This window comes from Sphaeramia orbicularis, chromosome 3, assembly GCF_902148855.1.
Source record: "Sphaeramia orbicularis chromosome 3, fSphaOr1.1, whole genome shotgun sequence".
NCBI classification, from domain to species: Eukaryota; Metazoa; Chordata; class Actinopteri; order Kurtiformes; family Apogonidae; genus Sphaeramia; species Sphaeramia orbicularis.
Genome location: NC_043959.1, coordinates 52168170 through 52183846, shown reverse-complemented (window position 1 = coordinate 52183846; position 15677 = coordinate 52168170). Strand labels below are relative to the sequence as shown.

Sequence of the window (15677 nt, the reverse complement as noted above, 5' to 3'; positions counted from 1 at the left end):
ACAGGTTTGAGTGTAAAAAAAAAAGGCAATTGTCATTAGACTGTAATTAACAGTTTTGTTTTCTGTTTTTTTTTTTTTAAACAAAAAGTTTTGGGTTTTTTTTTTTTTGCATATTATCTCCATGCAGGTATGTTAAAATGTGAGAAAACATCAGATTATCAGCATTAAAAGTGTTTTTATTTCATAGGTTTCCTACTGTTTATCAGTAAATACATGTTTCTGATCCTGATGCTGATCCCCCCTCGGTCCAAGACTGAACGCAGTAGGAGGTCCTTCCTGCCTGCTGCTATTAGACTTTTTAATATCGCTGTGCGATAAATTATTATTGTATGCTGTGCATACTTAGGTGTGTTAGGTGTTTTAGGTTATTGTATTATATACATTACTTGTATTGTACATATACATACATACATACATATATATATGTATATATATATATATAGATAGATAGATAGATAGATAGATAGATAGATAGATAGATAGATAGATAGATAGATAGATAGATAGATAGATAGATAGATAGATAGATAGATAGATAGATAGATAGATAGATAGATAGATAGATAGATAGATAGATAGATAGATAGATAGATAGATAGATAGATAGATCTTTTATTCTGTTTATTATTTATTTGTTCCATTGATGGCTGTTTGTGGGATGCTCAGAGTGTTTTTCTTCTTGTACTGCTGCTGTTGTAACAAAGCAATTTCCTGCAAAGGATCAATAAAGTATCTATCTATCTATCTATCTATCTATCTATCTATCTATCTATCTATCTATCTATCTTTGCTTCTAAAATGAAATGCATGGTGTCCAGCTGCGTGGATATTTTTGTAACTCCATGAAATATAGGTTCATAAAAAAATCTATCAAATTTTTTTTTGCATGCCTAAAGATGAATAAAAACACTCAGGAAAAAAATCTTGATTAAGGTTCTCATAATTCATGCATGAAAGGGTTAATACAATGATATATTGGTAGAATGGTATATTTGCTACATTACAATATGGTATTAATGCCAAATTGTGCTAATATAGATCACTTATTAATGCCTTGCTCTGCATGATCATATGGTACATTAACAAATTCTTGAGTGAGGTCTTGTTCTGAACTAATTAGTACATTTAATAAGTGACAAACTACATGTGAATTATTTAGTCATGAGCAAGACTTCACTTGAATGAGGGACAAAGTTTATCTAATACAGACTTAGTGTCATGTGGACAATTTTAATACTTTGTCTTGAAATACTGACTGTAAAGCCAAAATACTGCTAATGCTTAAGCTAATAAGCAACTTTACATAGGTAACTCATGCACCTTAACATACGTGGTTACTCCATACACATATTTGATTCACAATGTAAGTTATACATTATAAATATATATTGTGTTTTTTTTTTTTATTGTTGTATTATTATGCATTTGACTTAAAGTTCTGTCATAAACTGGTGGCCACTAAACCTAATGTCTGCTCAGTAAGGCACTGTGTAACAGCACTATATAAACATGTGTTTGTATGTCCTATGTGTGTATGTGTGCATGTAGTAGACAGCTGCAGCATCTCTGTAAAGAGATAATCTGGCACAACACTTTGCACTGAAGAAGTGCCAATGGCAGTGTTTCCATTTCACTTGTTTAACCCAAGTTTAATCGTATAAATTGGCAACCCTTGACATTCTGAGGTTTTCTCCATGTTCCTTATAGAACTCTCTAAGCTGAGCATCATCCACGAGGAACCAATTCATTTCTTACAATAGCGTCACTGAGTTTCAGTGAGCTGTAAGGGTGCACACTTTGCATAGGCCTCCGGAGTGTTTTCATACATTTGCTGTGAAGTCATTCCATTTTGACTTAGCTGCCATGGTCCTTTTAAAAAGTGGCATCAATCTTAACTCTTTGGCACTCACATGCAGGACTTAACCTTTAGAATTGGATTGCATTTGTCAAAATTAACACATATGGCAATTCAACAGCGTGCATTTCATTAACAGTGTACGCTTTAACACAGATGTTCAGCTGTGCTTGGTTTTCCTGTTGCTGGCTGCCTTTTCTTATCCATCTATAAAGGTTTTGTGAACTTCATGGTTTATTCACATTTAAATAAGGTCTGCTTTCAAATCCCAAGCTCTGGTGTTCCATTTCCATTTCAATACATCTGGAAAAAATTAGGAAATCAGCTTCATCTGTGTTTAGAATAGGTAGGTAGGTAGATAAAGAATGAAATGAGCTCTGTTTGGAATAAAACTAAAGCACAGCAAGAATTATGGACTAAGGATTAAAAAAAAAAGATATTTCTTACATACATTGACAGGACACCTTTGATGCAAAAAACCCCCGTCTCCTTCCTTTCTCTTCAGCTTTAATCCTGAAGTTGCCAAATGACCCCAAAAACATCTTTATCTTCTATCATTCAGGGTTGATTAGTTTTATGACCAGTGACCCAGATAGTCAATATTTTTGTCCTCATTTCTTTTTATTTCAAGCTTATGAAATCTCCCAGTAGAGTCTCTTTGATTTAAACAGTGGTTGATTAGCTTTAAAAGCTCATGCTCCTGAAAAAGATGCCTACTATTGTATATAAGGTAAAAGAAAACTGTAAATCTGTCAGAACTAATATTTTGATTCACAAACCAGAACAACACAGAGTTTGACAGAAAAGGCAATAAGAATAAGGTAGAATGGACTTGTATTGTAAATTAGTGCTCCCAATTACAGGAGTGAGACTACACACATTATTATGCTGACAAATTTGATCAATAATGTTATTTTTAACGTAATATCATTTGGTTTTGGACAGTTTTAACAAAAAATTCAAGGTCTCTTTGGGTTGCGAGAACTTGAGACAGGTGACCTTAAAATAAAATGAAAACAGTTTAGAAATAACTGAGATGAATCAATAAAAAAAAGTCATTACTTGCAATCTTGATGCGATTGCATTACTTCAGACTACAGCCTGCTTTCATGATGTGCCTCTGCCTTGTTTGTTTACAGGTTTTGCATGCAGATCTCACACAGGCACAACATGCAATATGGGTTCACCTTTTGCTTCTCTCTCTCTGCAATCGAGCAAAGACTAATTCTCTCCTCGTCACCGGCTCTATGTGTATTAACAAGACATCTGCTCTCCACACATTACTAATACATTTGTTAGTCTGACTATTCATACAACTCAAAAGAAACTTGGCTTGAAACCTCCAGCTTTTCTTCCACAAACTACAGGAGTAAACATTTATATAGAACCATATCTGACTCCATATTTCCATGACCTCAAAGTACATCCAAACCCAACAGATAAGTGCTGCCTCTTGGCTACGACTGATGTTATATGAGGAAACGGTGAATCTAAGTGGCCATCGGTTTTAAAGTTTTGTTTATCCTGAAGCGAGGCCTCGTCTCTCCTCCTCCTGTGACACCACATATGGGATTGAAGCCAGTCTGGCCTCAGGAATGTGAAGAGGAGGCGTTGAGCAGCTCACAGCTGATCCTCTCAGTACGGCTGCCATCGCAGGCCACGTCTAATGACCACTGCCTATTCTGGGATCAGGAATAGGGGGTGTTATGATCGGTAAAGTAGGGTTCTCAAAGTGTCAGAGTGTGAAACAAACCCAAGAAAAGGATTAAAGGCTTCGTCCTCTGACAATGTAAAAGCTATGAATACAATAAAGCCTGCAGCTGCTGAGAACATAAGGGAGTTCAGCTGAGAGACGGGGACTAGAAGGGCTTCCTCTGTTGCTCCTGGCAAAGTCATTTCAGTTCTTTCTGGACAGAGACACTATGGAATCATGTAAACTCCACAGTGGCTGATGCCATTGGAGATTACTGGGAATGTTCAGGTGCCTAAACACTTTCCAGACAGAGGTTCTCTAAATATGTAACTCTAGAACTGAAAATTAGTTTTTTAAAAAGTATCTGCAGTTGTTTACCGTAATCCTTAATTCCTACTTCAAAATACTTATTTCATGCATCTGCCCTTCAGACACACACAGTGAACGATTCCTGTTCAAATCTAGTGACCTGGGCATGCATTCACACTCATAACAACAATCCAGCCCTAATCTTGAACTATACTGTGTAGACATGTAAATAAAAATCATGAAAATAATAAAACCTAGGCTTAGGTTAAAGGTGTCCTTATTTGCCCTTTTTTTTTTTTCAAAGGCCCCATTTATTTTGTGTTTCTTATCAGTGCTATAACAACAGTTTCATCAGCGGAACATGTATCATTTACAATTATACAGTCAAAGGTTACAGTGATATCTTATAACACATTTTCTGCGCAATCCTTTTAGCACCAGCATGCTGAAATTTGTATGTTGTACATATGTATGTTGTAATAAGTATGTTGGTACATAATAAATTAGTTTGTATACATTTGTAGAGGTTTGTGAGTGTCTGAGCACATTTGTCATGTTGCACTTGAGAAACATAACTGCTGTTACACTGTAACAAATAATATCTCTCCGTCACAAAGTGAGAAACAGATCAAAGACTTGATATACTGAAAAAGCAACACTACAAACACAAACCCGTTACTCTGTTCTCCATCTCTTTCAAGTAAAAGTTCAAAGCTCCACACTGACAATGTTGAACTTCAGTAAGTCTCAACATGGAAATCACTGAGACTGGATGGATTATTACAAATACTCCATACTTGCAGTTTATTAGGAGTTGATGGAAATGGCAGCTACAGGTGCTGATAAACTATCAGTGTCTATATTAAGATTACACGTCTCCTTGAGCAGGCTCTGCTTATGAGTCGTCCCTTCTGCTGACCTGTGATCTGCTCCAACTGCCTCCGACACGCTGCTAAAACCTTCATCCCTATGAAAAGAGAATTAATATTTACACAGTTAAACGATAAAGCAGCTGATATACTTAAACCCACAGTATGTAGCATTTCTGGATTTAAACTTGTAAAAATGAGCCATATTGTACATATAGAATACATGTTGTGTACTGTTACTGACTGTCCTTTGACTGACCATCAGTAGTGCATGTGTTATTTGTGCATATGACACAAACAATTATGCAAGTAAATTTGATTGCCATGGAACCAGATAAACCACAGTGATCATTTGGTCTCTGCTTAAAGCTGAAAACCAGCAGTTTCCAGTCACCAGCTGTTCAACTGCAACTCCAAACATTTCTGATTGTAAATCTTTGAAGAATAGATGTTTGTGGCAGGCCCGTGACTACACTGATGATAAAGCTTAAGAGTACAAAAGTCCGTCTAAGAAGTTATCTAAACCACCTCATTTAGGTAACCACCTACAGTGTGACATTCAGAAAAGTACATATATATTACTATAGCATTTACAGGGTGACAAAACTGTATTTTTTAAGTACATTTTTGGTGTAATGGAAGTTCTCCTTCTATTCTACATGTCTTGATTCCATCAAATCATTTCCAGTGCTATATGCATTTAAAGACAGAGTAATACAGTGTTAAATAATGAACACAAATGCATTTTTCCGAAACCTTAGGATGACACTGTGAAGTTGACCTTTGACCTTTCGTATATAAAACACAAGTGTATCCTGCTTATGAAAATGAGCATTTGAAATCTTGGATTATGGCTCAAAACATGTTGAGATGACCATGATCTTCGTCCAAACTAAAATCAGTTCATTGTTTCAAGCAAATGTCTCCATCCAGTTTGAAGACTCTCCACGTCATACTCACTTTAGAAGTCGTTCCAATTCCCGCTTTATCTTTGTCACAACAGGTGGACCTTGGTAGGCGAAGGCTGTGTAAAGCTGAACCAGTGATGCACCTGCACGGATCTTATCCAAGGCGTCTTGTCCACTGGCCACACCACCAATACCAATGATGGGGACTTTACCTTAAAAAACATCAGAGGCCTATTTTTATATGTACTGTTTTGACATCCAGGTTCAGGTTTCAGATTTCTGTTTATTCAATCATCATCCATAATACAGAAAACACAAACAATGTCAACTGATTGTAAATTATGATGAGACTGAATAGGCTTAGGCAGAGGAAAATTGCTTATATACGCCTTGCCCACATTCAAATCAAAATCAGTTTTTGGCTACATATTAAAACAGCAAAAATCCTCCTGCCTGTATCCCTCAAAAATATCTTTCCAAACCAATCTTTTGAAAATCATTAATGCATTGAACATCTTTAAATTTATATTTTTGTCATTCCATTACTTAACTTCAATAACAGAAATATACATGCAACAGCTTTTTGTCCAGTAAACATACAAACACTTCTGAAATCATACCTGCTTTCCCGTATCAAAAATAACTTTTCAAAAAGTCTGGGGGTGACCTTTGTTTGGCTCGAAACATTAGTTGCATAGTTTTGTAATAAAACAAGTCACTGAATTTCATAACATGGGAATGGAGAAGCAGTGGAGTTGTGTGCATAGTTGTGTAACAATCAGGTCTATCGATGTTTTGTATGACATTCAGGTGGGAAATAAGGAAATGTTATTGTACCTTTGGTGAGGGCGTACATCTCCCTGACGGTGTGTGTTGAAAGTTCTTTCAGAGGGCGGCCACTAAGTCCACCAACCTCGGACTGCTGCGGATCCTGCAGCGTCTCTGGCCGGGACACGGTGGTGTTGGACACCATTAAACCATCGACTCCCAGCTGCAGAAACAATACACACATATACACAAGCGAAAGGAAGTGAGTGACATCTGTGCCAACATCTATAGACGATAAGATTAAAGTGACCGAGTCTGGCTTTCAGAGGCCTTTTAATGTGATGTGTACTGAGATAAAGAAGCGCTGTTGAAATATTTGCTTTCTTTTCCCTCATTTATGTCTATTCCATCAAGATTTATCTCTTCATCACCCCACTGAGCATAAAAACACCAGGAGAAAAATGAGTTTTAAATGGCGTTAGGTTATTCTTCTGATGTAAATGATAATGTGTAGGAGTAAATGAGACACAGATGTAGTACTAAAGATAACTCACACAGTAATTCATGAAAGTCAACATAATAAACTAAGCTATAAATTGACCACAACACATTTAAGGAGAAGGATCTGGGAAAGATGTGCAACAAGTCCTGTGCTACGATGGCTAGTTTAATGATTGTTTTCAGAAATAAGTTCAAGGGGTTTTCTGTACAAGCAATAATCAGCGAACAAACAGAATGTAAAAAGTATCATTATAAAGAGTTTGATTGGGGAAACTTTAATCCCTTGTTTCTGAGTAAAACACAGCTCTTATATCCATACAATCTCCAATGGAATAAATACAAACGGCAGTAGATAAAAATGGAAATTGACGACTGACTTAGAAAAACTGAATCAAAGTGTGTGGATAAAACAACAATAGACCTCTGACCTCAGTGACAACATCAGCAATATCTTGTTTGTCCTGAGCAGAGAGGTCAGGAGCGATTTTCACCAGGACTGGGGGTTTGTGCTCTCCCCGCAGGGCATCACGTTCCTTCAACACCTAAGCAGAATGTATCTGAGCGTGAGATAACAGAGCAGCCCAGAGAGGTTGCGTGATGTATTCATAGATATTTGGACAGCCCTACCGTTTGTAGGAGCTGATAGAGCTCGGCTTTCCCCTGTAGATCCCTGAGCCCTGGTGTGTTTGGACTGCTGACGTTGACCACCAGGTAGTCGGCCAGCGGGCCCAGCGCTCTCACACCCTCCAAGTAATCTGCCCCTGCGTCCTGGGACAGTTTGTTCTTCCCCAGGTTGATGCCCAGGGGAAGGCCAGCTATAAACACAGACACACACGTATGCGAACACACACAAACAGGAAAATTCAAATAAACACAAACAGAGGCTGCTTCATCAGACACATGACTCAACTGGGGCAGAGGCTGTGGATGAGCTAAATGGGCTGTGAGCAGGTATGGGTAATGAACACCAAGGACAGATCACAGATTAACTGGAGACTAAAACCTGAGAGAGTAGCAGTGGTTGACACTCAGTAGTTTTATATTTACATTTGGCTGTAGAACATGAAAACTATCTGCTGACCTTTACTGTGCTCTTGCTGTGTTGCATCTCTGGCCTTCAGTCTCTGCTGTGCTTCTGTCAGACCACAGCTGTTAAATCCATATCTGCACAGAACACACACAGACACTTATTTAAAAACCTCTTTACAACTTAAATTTTACCATGGGGATTATAACATTTTTAGCTAGTTAAACTGATGACCATTTATGACCCTTTTCAGACAAATTACACTGAAATTTAATACCCATTTCATGCCCATACTATCAAAAAAGTAAAACGTTATGAGGAAAAACCTGTGTGTTCTAATGTGAATACAGAAAATACTGGTGTTGGCAGGTATTTGCTGGTGGCTTTTATAGCAGTTCTATGATCTTTCTATCATTTGGACAGTGGAGTTACAAATGAAAGGCTTAATTAAAGGCCTCCTGGAGATCACTTGGATAAAAGAAAAAGAGTTGTCTGGTTTAACAGAAACCCCCTGCTATGGATGTGTGAGTCAATCACGTACATTCCATGGAAATGATAGCTTACAGTGTTTGGTTACAGAAAAACAAACATTGAAAAATACTGCTGGACATGGGACTCTGACTCATAGAAAACATTCATTCATTCATTCATCTTCTGAACCGCTTTGTCCTTGACAGGGTTGTGGAGGTTGTTGGAGCCAATCCCAGCTACCTATGGGCAAAGGTGGGGTACACCCTGGATGTGTCACCGGTTCATCACAGGACTGACATATAGAGACGAACAATCACTCTCACATTCACACCTAGAATAGAAAACAGATATTGTTTATTGGCCTGTGTAATGAACTGTACCTGGATATGTCTACGGCTGTTGTTGACCTCATTTCGTCTGTATCATATGATTGTGTGATACAAGTGAAAGTTTGACAAACATTAAAAAAATGCCTGAAGTTACTGTAACTTCTAAGACCATTTTAAGCTATTTCAATGCCTAAAATTCAGATTATAGAAATACTGGGTGTTTGACATTTAAAAAAATAATTATGCAAACAGTGTTTTTCAGTTATGATAACGAATAGCATAAGAAAAAGGTTAAGAAAATTCTCTCAGCTTTAAGTCTTCATAGAGAACTGTGGCATATATAAAGATTTCAGAGAATTAAAGTAAGCTCTAAACATGGGGATTTCTTTTTTATGTAAATACATTATCCAAACATTTTAGCCACCTACATGACATTGTATGAGTGTCTACTACTGCACTGAGAATTATCTCTCAACAGGAAGTAAGATTTCTTATTAAATCATCATGTGACTAAAGATGTGCCAGCCCACAGTTTAACAACTTCTACTTCACTATAAATGAACAATCTGAAAATCATGCCACTGTAATGAGATGGTATTTGTAACAAAGAAACACACATTTATTTACAGCTGTATGTCTGAGCTTGTTATAAGATGATGTAATGTTTTACCATGATGGCAGTATTGTCTTACTTTATGTGATAACCACATACATAGAGTGGATACTATTAGACATAAGTACTTGTAAACTGAGAACAAGGTGAAAGATCTGCATTGGATATGTGGCAGGGATACATGTAGAATGTAAATTACACACTTCTATAACACAGATTATCTTTGCATTATATATGCTTGCCAGGGGAATACATACAGTCATACAGTATAGCAATTATGGAGATACCATATTGTCTCAAGAGTACACTATAGAGTATACTGTATAATAATCACAGTATAAGTACCAATCCAATTATGTTAGATCTCTTCCTCTTCAAAAAAGGTTTGACTAACTTTTCTCTACATGCAGCCCTGGAAAAAAACCAAGAGACAATTCCACATTTCCAGACATGTTCCCATGTGAAAACCTCTGGAAAGTGATCAAGAGAAAGACGAACTGTAATGAAGCATCAAACAAAGCTGCATTGGAGTGCCAGGAATCCCATAAAGGACCCAAGAGGAATATGAAAGACTCGTCGACTGCATGCCAAACTGCAAGAAAGCTGTGACTATGTTAAAGAGGCAATATTTAGCATACATGAAAAAATCTGCATGTATTAAACATTCAACAGACCAGTCAGATGTAGTGTAATGCATCCCATTTTCTCAGTTACATACTTCATTGTCCATTGATTCCCATGACCTTGGGTTGAATTTTCTCCAAAGGAAAACATTTACACTTGTTCTCAACTGCCTCAGTGACTTCTTCTAATAGATTAACATTGTATTGTAATGCCTAAATATGACCATAAACTTGTTTTATGTTGTACTTTATTATTGTGACCAGTTGTAATTTTCTGTAAATACATAGCTTCATAAAATATTTTAATTTGGGATTGTGGAAACATGTTCCCTGTCCTTCCTAAAATGAAGAGAAAAGTTTATTTTACTCTAACATATACCATAGATCAGAATACTTTATTAATCCCAGGGGGATATTATTGGAACAAAAAGCAGCAGGAAAGAAATGATCAATCCAACAGAAAAATTAGAAAAAACTATATGTGTGTGTGTGTGTGTGTATATAAAATACTAATATGACACAAAATTAGAACAGCAATTTATACAATATGTACTAGAGAATATGTTACCAATATGATAATTAAAAAATACACACAAATAGTGTGTTGACAGGTTCTAGAAAAAGATGTTGTAAAATATAGACAAAGTACTGACATTAAAATTGTTTGGGAATTCATTGTTTAAAATTTAAACGACAATTAATATATGCATCGTTCCTGTTTTTGACTTCATTTCCTGTTAACCGTCATGGGCATTGCAACGTGATTGTAAAGCTACTGTATTCCAAAATTACTAATATCTCCCAAAATATTGGTCCTATCAACTTGCTGCTTTTGCTAGTCTCTTCCTTGACCAAAAATACATAGGTATGCCAAATTGCAGAAGTCAGCTTTTTCTGAATTTTGTGGGATACCCGAGACACACAGACAAACACACCCACAAACAGAGTCAATTTCCCTTTTATAATATAGATAAGTGTGCAAAAATATAGTTGTGTGTAATTATAATTATGTGGTTATAAGGTGGAGTTAAAAGATATAACTAGTATAACCAGTGGTACCTTTATTTTTTCAGAGCTGTAAGTGAATACTTTTGAGTTTACCTGTTAATAATGGCCTGATCAGCAACAAGTCGAAACACACGTGGTTTGGGGTTTCCCTCCTGAGGTTTTGGAGTTATGGTCCCCACCTCAACAAAGCCAAAGCCCATTTTGTACAAGCCATCCACAGCCTCTCCATGTTTATCAAAACCTGCTGCGATTCCAATGGGATTTTTGAACTTTAATCCCAGGACGTTTGTTTGCTACAGAAACAAAATGACAAACAGCACAAAGTGTTAATTGTTCTGGTGGTTATGGAAAGTCCTAGACCAGGAGTGTCAAAAATACAGCCCACCAAATGGTCCAATCCGGTCCGTGGGATAAATTTGTGAAATGCAAGAAGAAGATATTAGCAGTCAAGGTTATCAAACTCATTTTAGTTCAGGGGCCATGTATACAAACCAATTTGATCTCAAATAGGTTGGACCAGTAAAATACTATCATAATAATCTACAAATACTGACAACTCCAAATTTTTGTCTTTGCTTTAGTGTGAAAAAAAGCAAAATTGCACAAAAATATTTACATTCACAAACTATCCTTTCACAACAAATGTGAATAACCTGAAATGTCTTAAGAGAAGTAAGTGCAATTTTAACAATATTCTGCCTATTACTAAGATGGACCTCCTCACACTCGCCAGTCTGGATGGACCTCCTCACCCCCACCAGATATAGCCGACCCTTCAGCAGTCTGCATGTACCCCCACCCTACTGCATCCCTACAGACTGGAATTACATCAGCAAATGGATGTCCGTCAGTCCTGGTCTCATCTACAGCCTGTCCATCCATGGGAGTGGATCTCTCCTTCACTGTGGTTCTCCTTGAGGTTTCTCTGTTTCCCACTGGGTTTTTTGGAGTTTTTCCTTGCTGACAAAGAGGGTCTAAGGATGGGAGATGCCCGGGACATTAATCCATTTCCTTCACCAACTATTTACTAACTTTTTTTTTATCAATTCAGCAATTTCTGTAAAGCCCTGTGAGGCGACTTTGTTGTGATATTAGGCTCTATAAATAAAACTGAACTGAATTGAAATGCCTATGTGGATCCACTGTGATCTGTAAGTAGAAATGCACATCTGTAAATGATAAACTGAGGCATAATATTGTAAAAATTGCACTTAGTTTTCTTAAGAAATTTCAGGTTGTTCAGGGTTGTTCGTGTCATTCACATCTTATTAACCCTTTCATGCATAGGTCACTACAGTGGACAGTTATTCTACAGCTGTTCTCTTGTATATTCGTGGGTTTTGATGTTTTAGTTCCATATCAGCCAACACAGTGAACACTTACGCATCATCCCATACACTGACATTCATACCATTACTGTAACTTTGCTGTTCTTGATAAACCTGATCTGCAGTAACATGTTTAAGTGTAAATCAATTGTTATTTGTTAGACAAGAAGGGTTTTTTTTTGCATATTATCTCCATGAAGTGAGTAATTACTAGCATTAGAATATGTTAAAATGTGAGAAGACATCAGATTAGCAGCATTAAAAATGTTTTTATTTCATTGTTTTCATATCACTTTCTGATATTGGGTCTTAAACACGTTTCTTTACTTCAAAAATTAAATGGATGGATATTTTTGTAACTCCATAGAAAAAAAAACTCAATTGCATTGGTTTTTTTCATGCCTAAGGAGGAATAAAAACACTGAAGAAAAAAATCTTGACTAAGGCTCTCACAATTCATGCATGAAAGGGTTAAACAATGATTTGTAAACGCAAACATTTTCATCATGCAATTTAACTTTTTTCACTCTAAATCATAGAGAAAAGTTGGGAGTTGACATTATTTACAGGTTATTATGTTACTATTTTACTTGTCCGGACCATTTGTGATTATATTGGGTATCATATGTGGCCCTTGAACTAAAAAGACCTCAACACCCCTGTTTAACACAATGAGTTAACACACTTACCAATGATGCAGGGTCCTGGTAGCGGTTTAGAGGAACCAGACCCAGACTTATCATTTTCACAGCCAAAACATGCGCTGTCTCTGCTCCTACAATCCTTTGCAGCAGGGGCATTAACTGGTTGGCATAGAAACGTTCATCTCCAACCACAGTGAGGTATGAGGCGAACAGAAGGCTACCTGAGCTGATGACCTTCACTGCCTCTTTTAACTGCTTCTGTAATCAGACAAATACAAATACATGAAGATACATGACATTGACATCATGTGCTCCTTACATAGACCATTAATAATGAATAGAAGCATTTATAAGGTTTTATAACCGACCAAAAAATCAGTATCACTAAATATAAAAATCCTCCTGGCAAACACAAACACTTCTAACACGACACTGCAAGAAATGTATAAGTGTAAAAACAACAGTCATGATTTGATCAGGGGTAGGCAACTCTGGTCCTCGAGGGCCGGTGTTGAGCCAAGGTACATATCCCCACTGAGAACTGTTTCCCCTGGCCACAGGAGCATAATTTTGACTTTTTTTTTATCTCATGATTTAGCTTTGTCATCTCATAATTCTGACTGTATCATAATTCTGACTGTCTATCTTATAATTATGACTGTCTTATCTCATACTTATGACTTTTTATCTTGTAATTTCAACTTTCTATCTCATAATTTCAACTTTCTATCTCATAATCATGACTAATCTCATAATTGACTTATTATCTCATAATTTCAACTTTTTATCTCATAATTTCGACTTTCTATCTCATAATTATGACTAATCTCATAATTATGACTTTTTATCTTATAATTTTGACTTTTTATCTCATAATTATGACTTTTTATTTCATAATTGTGACTTTTATCTCATAATTTCAACTTTCTATCTCATAACCATGACTAATCTCATAACTGACTTATCTCATAATTTCAACTTTCTATCTCATAATGATGACTTTCTATCTCATTATTTCGACATTCTATCTCATAATTATGACTAATCTCATAATTATGACTTTTTATCTCATAATTTTGACTTTTTTATCTCATAATTATGACTTTTTATTTCATAATTTCAACTTTTTATCTCATAACTGACTTTTATCTCATAATTTCAATTTTTTTACCTCATAATTTTGACTTTTTCTCTCATAATTTCAATTTTTCATTTCATAATTTTGACTTTTTAGCTCATAAATTCGATAATTTCCCTCTTCCATCACATATGGAAGGCATTACATCGTTATCAGGCTTCTGCAGAGCTTGATGATGAGCTGATCATTACTTGAACCAGGTGTGCTGGAAGAGGGAAATATCTAAAAATACAACAACAACAACAAACAAACAAAAAAACATGCAGGATACCGGCCCACGAGGACCGGAGATGCCAACCCCTGATGTATATATTTCATTCATATTTCACTTTCCTTGTGGTCAAGCCTCAGTGGTAGTTGAATCATGACAATCTTTTTATTAGTGTTGATGTAGCTTCAGCTTCATCTGTAAACTTAGCTAGCATAAACCTAGGCACGTGTTCTCTGCATTGTACTTAAACTACCCATTCCGACCTCAGAGCTGAAAGTAAGACAATAAACAAGGGATTTTTCGTTTTTTTCTGTGGTCAAATGTAAGAGCTGTGTCCTCAGTACTTCATGGTTTTACGTTACTTTTAGGCGGAACAACCGAAGTAGCAGAGGGCAATAAGCTTTCCCGCCGACTTCATAAGGTACATTTAAAATGATTTTGCCAAACAAATGGGATTAGATAGTCTGTGAATTTACCTTCAGTTGGCTCGCCATGGTTGGAGATGTGTCATTGCATTAGAGGGCACGTTTCCTGTGGATGTATGGAACATATGTAACACATTACACAAACAGCCCTGCTTCCTACTTAAAATCTCGCGATATTTCCATCCAGCGTGTGGCTCGAGGGGAGCTGAGCAACTCTTCATGTTCGTTAAATTTATGTAGTTTTAGTTTGTAATTGATGGGTAATATTCTGTATTCTACATTAAATGAAGAGAAAAATATTGTAGTTTTTAATGTTTTATTGATATAAAATCTGGTTCAGTACGATTTGTCAAATGCGTTGTGCAACGTTGTTTATTGTTTATTTTAAGTGCAATGTTTGCTGTTTTGTTTTTTTTCCAATCTTTTTTTATTATTTCAAATTATACATTTACACAAACATGTACCCATACACAGGGAACTACATAGACACAACATGTACAAACAAACAAACAAACAAAAAAAAAAAAAAAAAAAAAAAAGCAACAAGATAACAACTCCTCTTTACAATACTCAGGGCTGAGTCAATACAATGCAAACCAACAACACATTTCTCCATCAAAAGGAAGTAGTTACCGTTTTTTTTAAATTGTTGAATAAAAAACGGCATTATTTATTATTATTTATTACTGCTATTTTTTATTATTAGTTCTAGTATATCTAATGTCCAATTGCCTGTTTTTATAGTTATGGATGTCATTATTATTTTCTTATTTTCCCTTTTTTTTTTTTTTCTTTCTTTCTTTCTTTTTCTTCTTTGTTTTTTTTAATCTTCCAATTCTATTTATATGTGTACAACCTTAATTTCCCAGCGGGCTCTGCCCAAGGGATAAGTAAAATTCTATCTAATCTAATATAATCTAATCCAATCTAATCTAATCTAATCTAATATGAAGATGA

The 15677-nt window shown here is 36.0% G+C and overlaps 1 protein-coding gene across 1 annotated transcript; it reads right to left on the bottom strand.

Moving 5' to 3' along the window:
• Positions 1 to 4122: 4122 nt before the first annotated feature.
• Positions 4123 to 14872, bottom strand: dhodh (dihydroorotate dehydrogenase). The gene is made up of 9 exons (XM_030131054.1): positions 14772 to 14872; positions 12992 to 13204; positions 11068 to 11267; positions 7985 to 8067; positions 7531 to 7718; positions 7332 to 7445; positions 6472 to 6625; positions 5687 to 5846; positions 4123 to 4824 (listed from the first exon to the last, which is right to left on the bottom strand). The coding sequence occupies exons 1-9, from the start codon at positions 14787 to 14789 to the stop codon at positions 4665 to 4667; spliced, it is 1290 nt and encodes a 429-aa protein (XP_029986914.1). The 5' UTR covers positions 14790 to 14872; the 3' UTR covers positions 4123 to 4664.
• Positions 14873 to 15677: the final 805 nt, after the last annotated feature.

Coding starts and splice junctions, on each gene's coding strand:
- dhodh (XM_030131054.1), bottom strand. Junction 5,847..6,471: donor GATGTACGCCCTCACCAAAG/GTACAATAACAT, acceptor ATGTTTTTTAAG/GTAAAGTCCCCATCATTGGT. Junction 4,825..5,686: donor GAATTGGAACGACTTCTAAA/GTGAGTATGACG, acceptor CTCTTTTCATAG/GGATGAAGGTTTTAGCAGCG.